The sequence below is a fragment of the Rhineura floridana genome, chromosome 2, assembly GCF_030035675.1.
Source record: "Rhineura floridana isolate rRhiFlo1 chromosome 2, rRhiFlo1.hap2, whole genome shotgun sequence".
Taxonomy (NCBI): domain Eukaryota; kingdom Metazoa; phylum Chordata; class Lepidosauria; order Squamata; family Rhineuridae; genus Rhineura; species Rhineura floridana.
This window is the reverse complement of record NC_084481.1, coordinates 15,401,688-15,418,362: the sequence shown is the minus strand read 5'-3', so window position 1 is coordinate 15,418,362 and position 16,675 is coordinate 15,401,688. Positions and strand designations below refer to the sequence as shown.

The 16,675-nt window shown below is 41.9% G+C and overlaps 1 protein-coding gene across 5 annotated transcripts in view; it reads left to right on the top strand.

Moving 5' to 3' along the window:
* NRP2 (neuropilin 2) overlaps positions 1-14,480 on the top strand; it is a 268,051-nt gene extending 253,571 nt beyond the window's left edge. For 3 of the 5 annotated variants that reach the window (XM_061607912.1, XM_061607910.1, XM_061607908.1), the window contains 3 exons: positions 802-870; positions 5,993-10,299; positions 14,284-14,480. In XM_061607912.1, coding sequence (XP_061463896.1) covers positions 802-870; positions 5,993-6,297 — 374 coding nt within the window. In that variant the 3' untranslated portion in view covers positions 6,298-10,299; positions 14,284-14,480. The remainder of the gene's footprint in view (positions 1-801; positions 871-5,992; positions 10,300-14,283) is intronic. The other 2 variants (XM_061607909.1, XM_061607911.1) reach the window with 2 other exon arrangements.
* Positions 14,481-16,675: the final 2,195 nt, after the last annotated feature.

The window sequence follows — 16,675 nt, the reverse complement described above, 5'->3', positions numbered from 1 at the left end:
ATGCTGAAATGATTTCTCCTATGTATGTATGCATTTATTCATTAAAAATGTATCAACTACCTTTCAAAAACAACTTCCAAAGGAGATGTACAATGAAATACATATTGTGATGGACCCTAGCACAGTTCACAATACTCTCCAAATCTATTTTTCAATATGTTTCTGAGATCCAAAAGACAAATCTTCCATAAGGAAATGTTTGGGTCACAGAGCTCATTTCATTAATACCTGAATTTGGATACCCATTTATGGAATTCTACATCTTCCTAGTGTATTCTGCCTTTTATATTAATACATAGGTAATGATGAAACACAGCTTCCATAAATCACCTTGAAGTCATTTGAAGCCCAGGTTGAAAGTGGGTCATTTGCTCTATGCATCTGCTGGGATGCATGCCAGATGATGACACGCAGAGTGTGCTAAATGGATGTTGTGTTAATGGTGACTAATGATGGGCACTGTTGAAAGTTACAAAGATAATACCTGTGATTGTGTTGCTAATGAATTATAGCCATTATGAAGACACCACTGACAATGTTTCAATGGCAATCAGAATTATCTAGTTTCCTCCCCCTCATATTTCCCTAAAAGCAGATAATTTGGTAGAGATGAAATAAGAGTTCCTATGATGCATATGTCTTCCATTGTATGCTCATGAATGTTAGTGGAAGTTGGCCTTAGTTATGAATAGCTTTGAAAAAAATTGCTTCCTCGAGCTTGCATATTTTATGAAACGCGTGTTGTTGCTGGTTTGTGCAGTAGACTTTTAGAGTAAAAATGAAAAAAAAATGTCATTCCAGTAGATTTCCCAGCTTTGGAGGATGATATTTCAATTAACAGGGAAGACTTTGGAGAAGACGGTGAAGATGGTGAGTATGAGATGCTGTGGCTTGTATAACAAATATCTTAGAGACATGTTGGATTCTCCAATTCCAGCTTAAGTATCTTTCCCAAAGATCCACTATCGTTCAGCCATAAGTTAAAATCAATGGCTACTGATCATGATGGTTTTAGACGACCTCAGGATTAGAGGCAACAATGAACCCCAATGACTGGGGAAGAACAGCAGGAGAGAGCTACTTTCCTCACGTCCTGCTTGTGGCTTTCCCTGAGGCATCTGGTTGGCTAGTCTGGAAACAGGAAGCTGAACTAGACAGGCCTTTGGAAAGATCTAGCTGAGCTCCTCTTATGTTCTTAATCTTTACTCTGGAATGAATTCATTGGCAAAACATCTAAACTGAATAATCAGAAAATTTATTTATTTAAAACATATGTTAAAACATTTGTATGTTGGCTTTCTGAGGAATTCTTTTCCAAGGTAGCTTGCCTTGGAAAAGTTCAAAAATACAATATGAGCAACAAAAAATACATTTTTTTAAAAAAAATATCCCATAAATAAAAATAAATAACATATCCAATTCATAATACAAAATAATAGTTCCACAAAAACAGCAATGTATAGAGAACCAATGAAGAACAAAGGTCTCCCAGCTAAGAAAATGTCTCTGTGAAGGCCACCGGAAATAATGAAATCTTCACGGCCTTAAGAAATGTGTCAGACCTCCAAATGTTAGCTGATAAGGAGTTGCAGAGCCATGCACATTGAATAGCTTTTTTTAATTGTGTGAAAAATCTTTCCAATGGTTGTCAACTCCCCAAAACCAAATCACTTGGAAACAATTAGATTCACCCAACATCATTGGTAGAGCAAGTTCTTTGGATGGCTTTAAAAGGGAATTAGATAAAATTCATGGAGGATAAGGCTATCAGTGGCTGCCTCCACACTGTCGGAGGCAGTATGCCTCTAAATACCATTTGTAGGGAATCACAAGTGAAGATATCACTGTTACACTCAGGCCCTGCTTGTGGGCTTCCCATAGGCATCCGGTTGGCCACTGTGAGGACAGGATGCTGGACAATGATGGGCCTTTGGTCTGATCCAGCAGGGCTCTTCTTATGTAACCCCCAAGCTTGCTTCCAGTATTTTAAACATGAGCTGGCCCAGTGTCTCCCCTTGCTGCATGTTTCTTGTTGTCTGAACACGCATAGGTACTAGCTTCCTAAATTACATCTTTGTTAAATCTTTATAGGAATGTGTGTGTGTGTGTGTGTGTGTGTGTGTGTGTGTGTGTGTGAGAGAGAGAGAGAGAGAGAGAGAGAGAGAGAGAGAGAGAGAGAGAGAGAGAGAGATCATATTACCTACCTTGGTTGCTTGGTTTTCTTTTTTTAATGTGAGTGAGGGCTAATTTGGGTGGCTCCAACTTACAGGCACTTTTGCTGACAGACATGCTGAGGAAAGATGGCGTAGACCACAATTGCCACCAGATAGGTGTGGCTTCTAGTACATAAATAACACTGAAAGCAATGTCACAGGTTGGTCTATAAATTATATTTAACTACTGTTTGGTTCTCCGCCACAAAACCCATAATTTGTGGGTGTGGCTTATTAAATACTTGAGGGGTATTTGCAGTTGTGTGGTTTATTCATATGATCTAGGGGTGGCCAACATGATGCCCTTCAGATATTGTTGGATTCCAAATCCCAGCAACCCCAGTTAGCATGGGCAATGGTCAGAGACAATGGAAGTTTCAGTCCAACCACATCTGGAGGGCACCATGTTAAGTACAGTACCCTGAAATGATCCAATGCAAACCCCACATCTCCCTATAAGCAGTATGCCTTTAAAAATATGAATGATACACATGGAGTGGGTGAAATTAATATCAGCAGCCCTTTCACTCTGGAAATTACTAGAATGGCTAGGAGAGTGAAGGTAGTGGACTTGAGCAACGGTCATGCATTATGATTAGAGAGGATTAAGCTTTGGGGGAAATCTTCCAGCGTTATTCAGATACATTTCAGGTTTGGCAATATTTGAGCCTGCCTTGTTGCTTTCTTAAATCACTTCTCCATTTTTCATTGTGTGGAGTGGCCAGTTGTCTAAATGTTTAAAGGCTGAAGATTCAGGTCACACTCAGTGTGTTTATTTAGGTAGCAGATTAATACCCTGCTTTCTCCCTGGAGTTCTCAATGCTGCTCACAGCATTTATAAAATTCAATTGATACATTACAAACATATCCTTAAAACAAAACAAAACAAAGCAAAATCAGCCAAGCTGAAGCAGGAGCAGGCACCAGGTGTTGTATTTGCCTGCCTGCCTCTCTTTCTGGGTACCTTCCAACAGAGCCACTGGTGGTAAATAGCTATTGGAATTTCCCACTTAATAGTCAACTGTGGTCTATGCAGGTGTGAATAGGTACTAATAGGCTGGAAAAGAAAGTGGAATCTTGCAAGGATTGATATTGGGACCTATGCTTTTTAACTTGTTCATAAATGATGTAGAGTTAGGGTGAGCAATGAGGTGGCCAAGATTGCTGATGATAGAAAAAGGGATTGTGAAGAGCTCCAAAGGGGCTTCTCCAAAATGAGTGAAGGGTGGTAAAATGGCACATGGAATTCACTTTAAACAAATGTAAGGTGATGCATATTGGGACAAAAAAACTTAAATTTCACATATATGCTCATGGGGTCTGAACTGGTGGTGAGTGACTAAGAATGAGACATTGAAGTCATAATGAGTAGCTCAATGAAAATGTTGACCCAATGTGCAGTAGCTGTAAGAAAGGCAAACTCCATGGTAGAGATCATTAGGAAAGGAATTGAAAATAAAACTGCTGATATCATAATGCTGTTATACAAATCTATGGTGTGATCACATTTGAAATACTGTGTACATTTCTGGTCACCTCACCTCAATAAAGATATTGTAGAGTTGGAAAAGGTTCAGGAAAGGGCAACCAGAATGATCAAGGGGATGGAGCGACTCCTCTATGAGGATGTGCTGCAGCATTTTGGGCTTTTTAGTATAGAGAAAAGGCGGGTCAGAGGAGACATGATAGAAGTGTATAAAATTATGCATGGCATTGAGAAAGTGGATAGAGAAAAGTTCTTCTCCCTCTCTCATAACACTAGAACTCGTGGACATCCAATGTTGGAAGATTCAGGACAGACAAAAGGAAGTACTTCTTCACACAGCGCATTGTTAAACTATGGAATTCGCTCCCACAGGAGGCAGTGATGGTCACCAACGTGGATGACTTTAAAAATACACAATAAATAAATAAATAAAAAGAGTTAGACAAATTCATGGAAGATAAGGCTATCAGTGGCTACTAGCCATGATGGCTGTGCTGTCCTCCACAGCCGGAGGCAGTATGTTTTTGAATGCTGGAAACTGAAGGAGGCGGGAGTGGTCTTCTGCTCAGGCACTGCTTGTGGGCTTTCCCACCATTTGGCTTGTCACTGTGAGAACAGGATGCTGAACTAGATGGGCCAGTGGCCTGATCCAATAGGCTCTTCTTTTTTTATAGTGTGGTAAGCAAAGTAACTGGCACTGAGAAGAGTTACTTTGAAAACAGTTACTGAACTCAAAAGTTCTTCTGAATTCTTTTTCTGTTGTTATTTTTGTCAGCACATCAGAATTAACATCCTTCGGATGTGATACATCAAGAGGAACATAAATTAACTGGAGCATAAGTTAGGGACAAATTAGGCATGGAAATTTGGCAACTGAGTGATACAGTTTGCCTCATTGTAGGGGGTTGCACTTGTTTGATTCTTTCATCACACTGAACCAGAACCACAGATAAATTATTTGAGAAAAGCAAAGAGAAAATATGGAATGGGAAAATCATATAGTGAGATAATTTGGAGGCCTGGGTGACACTGCCTCCGTGGATAGGAGAGATGAGATGCACCAACAGACTCTACCTGTTGTCCATGCTAAGGTGCAATGCAATTTTATTTGTGTCCATAGTAAGTTAATAATAAGACAAGTACGTCTCGCTCTCACTGATGTGATAACACTGATGTTGACTGAGAACCAGTGTGTCCCAGAGGTTACAGAATTAGGTTCAGGCCAAGTAAAGTCCCAGCTCTAATGCTGTGTGGCCTTGAGCAAGTCACCATCTCTCAACCACAGATCCCACTCTACATAATATATTTTTTCATTTATCCAAGTATTTATATCTTGCCCTTCTAGTGCAAAAGCACTGCTCAGGGTGGCTTACAACATTTTTTAAAAATACAATTTTATAAAAACAACCATACAAAACAATAAAAAGAAACAAGATCAACAGTTAATACCAAAAAATATAAACATTATTTGCCGCATACCACAAAAGTCTTCAGCAATCTGTGGAAAAAAAGCACGAGCCAATTGCAGTTAACAGGGCAAGGCGTTCCATAATCTGGGTGCAGCCACTGAGAAGGCCCCCTCTCTCACATCACTCAAATGTGCTTCCAGCCTAGATAGGATACAGAGAAGGGCCTCTCCTTCTGATTTTCAGGAGTGGGAAGGATGTTAATGGGAATTGGAACAAGACAGGATGATATTGGAAAGGGGTTTCCAACTTTTTTTATGACAAGGCTTCTGTGCCTTTAATAGCTCTGTGACAAGCCATAATTCAACAGCTGGTAAAGCTTTTCCCATCGCTGTATCTATTTGCTGGGAAAGGCATCACCTGTTGAATGTCTGCCTGTTATGCAGACATTAAAGGGATGGGAGCTTGGCAAAAAAGCAAAAAACAAGATGTATAGCACTTTGCAGATCAAAAGTACTATATGCATAAGTAGGATTAAACTATTATCAGCTTCATGCATTATTTATAGTTGTTGTTAGAGCTGGTTTATGGGACAGTTTCACAGCATCATTGTGCGAATGTGCAGGGTGATCTCAAGCCAAACTTGCACAGAGTTTACCTCCACTCAGGTATTTACAGTGTGGTTATTCCAGTTCCCATGATAGCAATAACAGGGGCAGGTTGCATATATACCATCCATCCATAGATGTCTCTGTGTGAACACACCAATGGGTTCCATACACTTCCAAAGTGATCCCATGAGGACTGCCTCACATGTGAGCAGCTCTAAGAAGCCCAAAGTTGGGAAGTGCTTCCTTTTCTAACTACCTGCTTCTATTATGTTTCAGACTACTTTGGCTTGGAGAAGAACAATACGGTGTTTTCAACAAACTCTCCACTAACCCCAAAGATGGACAAAGAGAATAGCTGGTTGTATACTTTGGATCCCATTCTGGTCACCATCATAGCCATGAGTTCTCTTGGTGTACTCCTAGGGGCAATTTGTGCTGGGTTGCTGCTGTACTGCACCTGCTCCTACACTGGCTTGTCCTCTCGGAGCTCCACTACCCTGGAGAACTACAATTTTGAGCTTTATGATGGCATCAAGCACAAGGTCAAAATGAACCACCAAAAGTGTTGCTCTGAGGCATGACTGATTGCACCAGAATCGCATTTGACATTTCATTCCAGCAAGAGTGGCTGACGAAGATTACTTTTTATATGGGAACTGAATGCCATAATCTTACACAAGCCAGTGCTGGAATACTGAAGTGGGGAGGAGTCATTGACAGCCCTGTTGTTTAAAAAGAAGAAAACAAGAGGAAAGAGGCAGGCATAAACTTATGGGGGGGAAGGAAAATCTGCGAGAACTATGGCTAATTATTTTCATGATAAGAACTGGGTTGGGGCCAGCAAAGGAGCTGCTATGCTTATCATTGTTATGTCTTCGACAAGTGAATCAATTCCACAAGAGTCAAAATGTTCGGTTCGTATTTAGGAAGTGAGAAACAAAATGTTGAGCATTATTTTCCACTTCCTTTCCCTAATGGGATGGCTGAGAAAACTCCATAGTGTTTCTCTCCCCCCCCCCATTCCTTTTTTGCTGGCCATGCTTATCTTTAGAAATTAGACACAATCACACATACAAGCCCCCATCAAGCTTATCACCATTCAGAAATGCTCCTTGATTTTATGGGATTTGTTTTTTGCTGTAGGTAATAGAAGCCCAGCAAGCTGCATTTTATAGGCCCCAAAATGAAAGTGTGTTGTTGCCTTTACTATTTTCTGATCAGGAATTAGGCTTGCGGGTCAATGGGAGCAGCAGTGCTTTCTTTACAGATTACAAAGCAAAAGAAAAAGGCAGCCTGAGGTGTGAAAGTCGACAAAGGCGCCTCCTCAAGAGAAGCTGAAGAGCCTTAAAGTGATTTGTGAATAAGAGCCATTTATTAAATCCAAGATCTTGGATTGAAACAGCAGAGGCCTTCATCACAAGGGCTTTCTTTTACTTTTCTTTCTGTCCTTTAAAAAAAACAAACCACAACCCTGTTCTTTTATTATAAGAAAATTGCAGCAAAGGACACAATTATAAGATGCCCAAGAACTCAGGAGATAGCTTTTTATATGCTTCAAGAGGAGGACAGGCTGCTATATATATTTTTGTTAATGCTGTGGGCACTCTGATGGGGAAAAAGTAGAGTTAAAGGGGGGGTGATGAATTCAGTTATGCAGCCCACTGAAGAGTGGTCATGATACCTCCATCCTCTGACAGGTATAATTTGATTTCTTCATTAGCTAATATTAAGGTCTTCATTCTGCAAAGACTTATAGCAGGGGTGAGGAATCTGTGGCTGTCTAGTTGTTGTTGGACTCCACCTCCCATCAGCCCCCAGCCAGCATGGCCATTTGTCAGTGATGATGAGAGCTGTAGTTCAACAAAGGCTAGACAACCACAGATTATCTGGGTGGTATGGCCTTTGAACACATGCATGAGTGGCATGATACTGGTGATTCTTTCTGACCAAGGTATCTTTGCAGAGTTAGGTCGTTGGGTGGAAGCAACCATTACAGTCCTTTGCGTTACGGCAACATAGCAGGGTATCAAGTCTGTGGATATTCTAATGTGGTTCTTGAATAAAAGGTCAGGACCAATGTGCTGTCATCTTGTTATCCCTTTAAAATAATACAACTTGCTTCCTAGTGATTTGCAAAGCAAATTGTTCATTTTTGAAGGGTTTTATGTGTGTGTGTTTTTAAAATCAAGTGCCTTAGAAAAATATTTTCCCTTTACTTAGAGATGTGTGATGTATCAAAATACAAGGGAGGCATTCACCCCTGCCCCTATTCCTCTTCCTTTTCATCATCATCATCATCTTCTTCATCATGATCATCATTGGATCTCTACTGGGTAGAGTTTTGTCCTTTTAAGTGGTCAGATATATTTCTAGTGCTGTCATGTGTACAGCTGTGCCATGCTTGAGGTGTGTTGCAGACCAGTGGAATAAAAGTTTACAAATGCTAAGTTTCCATTTTCAGTGCTTTTTGTTTCAGCTCTTGGCAGCTACCTTCAAGCCACTTTCTTAGGAGAAATCAAAATGGCTGAGATGGAGGAAAGATCTAAGCAGAGGGGGTAATCAGCAGAATTTTCAGAAATCTGTGGTAATTTGAGGAACAACACCAAACAGCCTACGACTAAACATTTAGGCCAACATTATACTGCTGAGACGCTGGTGTAACATCATGTTTTGTGATGTTGTGCTGGCATAGCTGTTGAAATGCAATTTCCTAGGCATATATGTAGTAGTCAGCAAGTGCTGGGGCCGCTTCACACATTTTACTTATTAGTGTACATCTTGTCAGGGGCACACTAGGTATTAAACAGGATTTGCTTGCCATGTCATATGTGAAAAGCCCTCACAGCAGCTTTGCATGCATGCTTACCCAGCTTTCGGCACATGCAATGTTCCCTCACTACATATACAAGTGGATAAGCAAAGCACTCATTTTCAGTGACAGGCTGACACCACAATCCAGAACAGAGTTAGGTATGCTAACCCAGGCACCTGGTTGGCCACTGTGAGAACAGGATGCTGGACTAGATGGGCCACTGGCCTGATCCAGCAGGCTCTTCTTATCTTCTTATGCTTGAACCCAGTTATTTCAGTGCAGTTAATTCTGTGGTGAACCATGAGCCTCAAAACAGTGGTTTTCATACTGTGTTTTGGGGAACACTAGGGTTCTCTAGAAGCTTATCAGGAGTTCCTCAATGACATCACTAACAATGGTGGACAAGTGTCCCTGAAAAACAACTTGGCCTACTGCTACAAATCTTTCCTAAATTGCACAGCAGCACTGGGTGTCTTAGGTTTGTTCTAGAGCACACACACACACACACACACACACGAGTTCACACAGGACAATCAACATAAAGTCAGTGGCTCCTGTGAACTGAGTGTGTGTGCTTTAAAATATGGTCCAGAGTTCTGTGCAGGAGTTCTATCACTGATGGTCAGGACCTACCTCAGCAGAGGTCAACACAGAAAAGGTTCCCTGATGGTAGAAAAAGTATTGAAACCACTGTCTTTCTAGCAGGCTAGATGCAGCACCATAAAAGAGGACCCCTTCATACAGTTATTGTATCTATCCATTATATTCCACTTACAACACCTTTCTCCCCCCCCCCATCTTAAAGAAACACAGAGTAATTTACAGGGTCATTTTGCAGACCAGATTGCTGCTACTGTCATAAAAGAAAGGGCCATGGGTCAGCCAAAGCTAACCACTTTTTATGTCCCATTGATTTCAGTGGGAGAGATAAGCATGTGCTTACCTCTGGCTGGATTGTGCCCCAACTTTATTTCTCTTATAATTGTGTGCAGGATGAAAGAAGACAGGCTGTATCTCTAAAGGTCACCTGACAGGAGTAATAGATATATTAAAAGGTAGAGTTGCTGTCTATAGTAGACATAGAGAGAGTGAGAGTTCGTGTATACATATATTTCAATGCATATGTGTTTGCGCGTGCTTGTGAGTTCTCTGTATGTGTGATATATGTGTGTGATTATGTGGGACTACTTGTATCTTTAATCAGAGGCTGGAGGATGCTACTGACCTTGGCATGAATTCAACAGAGAGTTCAGCACAAACTGCATACTAATGAAACCAGCTCCCTCTTGAAGAGTCCCATGTTTTGTATACCGTGTTGACTGGTACAGGGGCTTGGCTGTGTGCACTCAGTGAGCAGAATCAGGCCATAATGCTGCATAGCTGATACCTCACTTAACCTCTCTGCTGGGTGCTTTACTGTTCTAATGCAGAAAACTGTGTTTGATTGTATTTTTAACAGGGCAAGGAAAATATGGTGCATATATTCATGTCACTACATCTTCATCTGCAAATATATGTTGTATTTGCTTATCCATATTCTTTGACGATTTTCCCCTTTCCAAAGTGCACCAAAAAAAAAAAAACCAACCAACCCTGGGTTACCAATGCCTTTGTTGAAATAAGCATTGCTCCCACCCCCTCAAGGTCATCTTCCTCATGGCGTAGTTGATCCTTTGCAGGGAGTTGTTGACAAGGAAGCATGGGGATTAAAAGAAAAAAATGGAAAAATGGTATACAGGAAACAGAATTTCTCACAATTTACCAGCTTAAGGTAGTTCGACCATTTACTGGCTGAGCCAGATTATGTGGACTTTAAAGCTTTTACTGTGATTCTTCAGTGTTTAAAGAAAAAACAAACTCAAACTGTGTTTCTATGATTTGTATAAAAGCCTTTTAAAAGTACTATTTAATAAACATTATAGTAGAGATTGTGTGTGTGTGTGTGTGTGTGTGTGGTTCATTTCTTCTGCTGCTGGGAAAGCCTGACTGCCTCTATACTTGTCAACTGGATCCAGCAAGGGAGATGTGCATGATGCAGTAGATTTCCATGCATGTCAATGATATGAATGCAGCTGATGGGCATGTGATTATTCACTGTCCATTGAAGTGGCTGGATGTGTCTTTTGATGCAGATTGTGACATGCACTTCCACCCAACTAGCTGGATGCAGCTCTATTAATTATGAGCTCTGAAGTAAATGTATACAACTGCAGTTTCTTGAATGTCTGTGGCAGTAAGTCGTTTTGAAACTACTTGTTAGATAAAATTTCAGCTGTAATCCAGCTAAAAATCCCACCGAAACCAATGGAACAAATTACTTGTTACTAATGTCCTGCTACCTTCAATGGGATGTGCAAACCCATTGTAAATAACTCCCACAGCATTCATTGTAGCTTACTCTCAATAAGTGTGCACAGGATTGTTGCCTTAGTCAAGGTGAACTTCAGATGGATTGGGCCTCTGTAAATGTGAAGGAATTGGTCTTTGCTGTCCTGGACTGTTACTATGAACTATGCTTTTATACGGATGTTGTGTATTATGTGGGAATGCATATCTTTATTGTCTGTTTGGGGATTATAGGGTTAACCTCAAAGGACCTGGTCTGGCTGTTCACATGACCTGCCCTAGGGTCCAAGGGTCCAAATGAAGAGGAAGTCAAACTCCATTACATACCTGAGAAATATCATGCCTCTTCTCTGAGGGCAAGAAAATTAAAGACACTTCTTTTTGCCTGTAACCTGGGAGCCAATACTTCCTGCTGGCTGAATCATGCCGGGTGGAGCCTGTGATTGGCAGAGGGCAGGTAAACAGAGATGATATCTACAGGTGGACAGGCTGGAGATGGGTGGTTCAAAGGTGGAACTCAGCATGGTAAGAACAAAGAAGTAAAGGCTGCAACTCTTGAGAAGATTCTGCTGCAGGGTATGCAATAGAACAGCCTTTCTCAACCAGTGTGCCTCCAGATGTTGTTGGACCACAACTCCCATCCTCCTGGCCATTGGCAATGCTGGCTGAGGCTGATGGAAGTTGTGGTCCAACAACATCTGGAGGCACACTGGTTGGGAAAGGCTGCAATAGAACCAGGGATAGAGGATTGCGTTTAACAATGCTTTGTCTGTCTCTTTTGCTCCAAAGGGGATATTGGTTTTCTGTAACTTTTGCATTGCATATCTTTCTCTGGAACTCTGTAATTTTCTGTTCTGGTTAACATTAGATCTTGTTTCATAAACCTGGTGTGGTCTGTCTTTATTTTCACCACCCATGCCATGTTCAAAGCTAAATCACATGCTTCCTTGAGAGACTCTAAGGAGACCCAAGGAAAGTTTTACTATTATTACTATGATTAGGCTGATTCACAGGGGACAGCCTTATAATCAAATCCCCCCTTATTTGGTTGTAGCGGGCTCTGTAGAGGGGAAGAGTGGGCTAAGCAAAGGGGTACCCTCTGTGTTAGCTGGGAATTGCCTTCTCTCAGAGGGGATGGGCCCACGGTGGCTGGGGAGTGGCCATCACAGTATAATATTGTCTATGAAGAAGATATATATGTACAGGCAATCGCTGACAATACTGTGTGTGCGAGAAACAAATTCTGTCCAAAGATTGTGACCTTAATAAATGATGCAATTCTTCCTTATTTTGCATAATATACTCTGCTGCATCTAGTAATGGGAGGGTCATGGAGGTAGATGGGCACTGAAACCCCACCCCGACTAGAGGAAATACTATTTAACTGCACTGCTTGGCTCTGGAGATTTCACAAGGCGTTTCCCATACGCTTTCAAGCCTAAATTCATTTATATATTAACAACTTACGGCTTTTTTTTTAATGAAAGCAGAGAACTCTGGAAGCTGAACTATGCGCTCAATCTTGCATTCTGCTGCTTTTTTGTGCTGTTCTCTTGATTGACTACATGTATAATCAGGGGTGGGGAATGGAGAAGCAAAGGGGTTCAGCACCTACCCCAAGCCACTCCTGTTGGAGGTGTTTTCAATTAATGTTTTTAAAATCACTCCCCCCCCCATGTTGATAGGGGTGGGACTATAGCGAGGCTTGTAATTGCCTGGCTGTGCTTCCTAGACCTGACTGGCAGGTCTAGGAGATAAATAGAAATTACTCCAGGGAACCTCTAAATGAGAGGAAATATGGACCTGAGTGTGAGGGACAGAGGAGAGACCAGTAGTGGATGATGTAGTGGGGCAGAGGTGCTTACCTGATCTCCCAACAGGTGAGTTGCTGCTGCTTACTGGGAGAGGGGGAGGGGCAAGCAGTGGGGAGAGCACTGCAGTGCAAACACACCAACAGAGTGCCTGATTGGTAGTGGATGCACAGCCAGTGCAGATGTTTTAAGAGTGGTGTCACATGTTGTTGGCCATGTGTCCCCATCAATAGTGTGGTTGCCACATTTTGCACCAGCTGAAGCTTCCAAACCAGGGCCAGTGGCAGCCCCACACAGAGCACATTGCAGTAATCCAACCTATGCACGGACTACAGAGGTCAAGTCTATCCCTGTTCAGGAACAGCTACAGCTGACGAACCAGATAAAGCCGATGAAAGGCACTCCTAGCCACAGAGGATATCTGGGCCTCTAGTGACAAAAATGAATCCAGGAATACCTTTAAGCCAAAGACCTGACCTTTCAGAGACCCCATCCAGAACAGGTAACTAGCTTATCTCCTGAATATGGGAACCACCTACCCAAAGACCCTTCATCTTCTCAGGATTCAAGCACAGTTTACTGGCCCTCATCCAGTCCACTACAGCATTCAGACACCAATCCAGAGCGTTCACAGCCTTTCGATTCAGAAATTATGGGGAAATAGAGCTGTGTGTCTTCTGCATACTGCTGACACCCTGCTCCAAAACTCCTAATGACCACTCCCAATTGATTCATATAGATGTTAGATAGCACTGGGGAGAGAATAGTACCCTGCAGAATCCCATACAACAAGTGTCAGGGGTCCCAGGAACACTCCCCCAGTGCGACTGGATGCAGCCCTGAAGGTAAGAGCAGAACCACTGTACTACAGTGCCTCTGATACCCATCCCACTGAGTCAGTCTAAAAGGATACCACAATGGTATTAAATGCCACTGAGATTGAGCAGCAATAGCAGAGTTGCACTCTTCCTGTTTCTGTCACGATAAAGGTCATTCATCAAGGTGACCAAGGCTGATTCTCTTCCAAAACAAGGTTTGAATCTAGATTGTGATGGATCTAGATAATCAGTCTCATCCAGGAATACCTGCAAGCATTGTGGCCAAGCATGTCTCTCAAAGTTCCAGCAGATACATGGAGAATAATAACTCCACACATAAATCACTCCATCACTTTCATGTGGGACTTAAACCACAAAAAAGTCAGACTTGACATGGCACCAATATGGTTGTTGATTTCAAGCTGTTCTTGTATACAGTAGCCCAAGTTTTACATCTTAATAGTATCCAATGATATTTACTGGAATGACTATTTTCCCAAATTATTTCCAATAAGAAAGTGAGGGTTGGGCTCTTCTCTTTAATCATTTTGCCATTTTTTTACCGGATTTGTATATTGATGTGAGGTATGAGCATTGAAATAAGGTTCAGCAAACAAGCTGTAATGTTCATATTTACTTCTCACCCCCTTCTATGATGTCCTTGCGGCAAAATATTTGACATTTCTAATGTATTAATAATGCCTGCTGGCATCCAGCAATCTGCTATTTACAGAGAACATTTCCCTCTTATCTTTCTTTTTTCTGTGAATGTTTACACAGGCCGGTGGAAAATGGTGCCAGATTTAGGCATGGCAGAGGTTTCAAACTGGAAGAGGTACAGGCAGCCGTGGCTGAGAAGAAACATAGGCCATCTGGATCCCCCGGCCATCGTAGCCCTTGTTGTGTTTAGAAGTGACACTTGGCTTTGCATTCTTGTATCTTTCATCCAGGCTTATCATAGCTGGAACCAAATCAAACCTTGTGGAATGTTTGTGTCTTTGGGGCAAAATGCTCATCTGTCCTGCAATAGAGTGTTTCTGCAGAGGTTGGATTCAATGTACCTTCATGTGGGTGTTTTCCCCGCTCCTTGGAAATTATTCTTATTATTATCATTATCATCATCATCCATCAGCGTCATACAGGCAACTGTATAAATAATACACTATGTAACATGGCAAGTTTCACAGACAAAAGTTGACAGGTCCTCGCCCTGAAGGAGCTTATATCTTCAATGTACACTTCAGTGAGTGGTTCAAGGTCAAGAATAATAATGATGTGCTCCTGTTGACCTGCCACCACAGAGAGACACACTTCTAGGGAAGAGGTAGCTGCTTGTTCCAAGCTTAACAGTCACAACTTCCTGCAAAGCATCCTGGGAAGTGTAGTTTGTTAAGGGTGCTGAGAGGTGTTAGGAGACCTCCACTGAGCTACAGTGCCCAGCACCCTTAACAAGCTACCATTCCCAGGATTCTTTGGGGGAAGCCATGGCAGTTAAAGTAGTATAAGAGTTCTTTAAATGGATGGTGTGGCTGTGGCCTCAGTCAGCCTTAATTCAACAGGACCTAAAGATATTGCTAGGCTTATTTACAAGGCTGCTTGACTGTCACAATCTAAGGCTACAGTACAGGGTGCCCTTTCCACACCACTGAGTAACCACAGTCATCCTATGCACATCCAAGAAAGGCTTCCCAGTTGGTGTATGTATGCGTTTCCCTGGCAGAATCTGGTAGGTATGGCAGAAAAATTAGATTCAATTTGCATTTAAAGCTGAATTTATCAAATTCTCACTTTCTGAAACATAGCTATCCTTTGAAATTTGCAATTATCTGAATTTTGTGATGCAGTTCTCCAACCAATGTTTACAAAAATGCATATATTGGGGAATATGTGCATAAAACTGAATATATACATGAAAATAACATACAAAACTGCATTACATTAAGGGAAATTGTTGGCAGAAACATTAGTCAGAACAGCATACAACAATGTGTTTATTAGGAGAAATTCACACTAAAATGCTGAAAAAATTTCAAAGTATTTTTTTAAAGCAAATTGCAGCAGAAATGTGGAGAACTGGATTTTAAGACTGGAAAAATGAGAAACTGACGGAACCAAAATTGACATATCTGTTCAACCCTAGATTTTGCAACCCAGTAACTCTCATTTTAGAAATTAAAGCCAATGACCAGAGTTAGGCTTGCTGAAGCCCACCAATCTTTAGCTGTACTTAACTGAGAGAAAATAACTGGTATAGCACAGTGGGGAGCAGAGCCTGGCTGGGAGTCCAGAGTCTGTGAGTTCAAATCCCTGCTTGTGTCTCCTGGGTGTCAAGGGCCACCTAAAGATCATCCCACAGTGAGTGGCTCAGGGGTTACGTGCCCTGCCACCTGTGCAGCCGTGGGCAAGCTGCATAGTCCCAAGGAGCCCAGTCGCCCACCAGCTGGCAGTTGCGGACAAAGAAGAGGCTGGCTTGTGCAGCTGTGGCAAGCTGAGCAGGCCTAGCCAGCTGGGGAGGACTAGCCTCAGAGGGAGGCAATGGTAAACCCCCACTGAATACCACTTACCATGAACCAGGATTGACTTGAAGGCAATCCATTTCCATTTTTTCCAACTGAAAGACCCATTAAACCCAATAGAACTTACTTCTGAGTAAACATGGAGAGGAGTTACAGCACAAGGCTATAAGTGTGACTAACTCTGCTGGATTGTTACCAAATATGCAGGAGCCTTGGAGCCTTGGATGTACAATTTCTGAGTTAGGCAACAGATCATGCTGCTGTATGGGGTCAGCTTGACCCAGCTTGCAGCAGCACCAAGTGAAAACAACCTTAACTGAATGAATGTGAATGCATTCTTCAAGGTCAGGGTCAAACATTTCCCATACCCAGTTTTGCTTTGGCTCAGTGTTAGTTCACCATTAATTAAACACCAACGGTATTTGGGTGTTGTTGGAGGCTAGTTTTGAGATTCAATAATTTGGTTAGTTGGCTCCCACAATTGAAAGCAACCAATGTAACTAATGGGTGATGGTACCTTGATGGAGGGTGCAGCCTTAACAAGCTGCCCAAACTCAGTGAGCAAAAGTCGGCCTAAGCTCCCTTTTCAGCATCAAAATATCATTTTTTCCTTCCATTTCCCTAACCTGGATGTAAATTCAAACTGATTGGGTTTA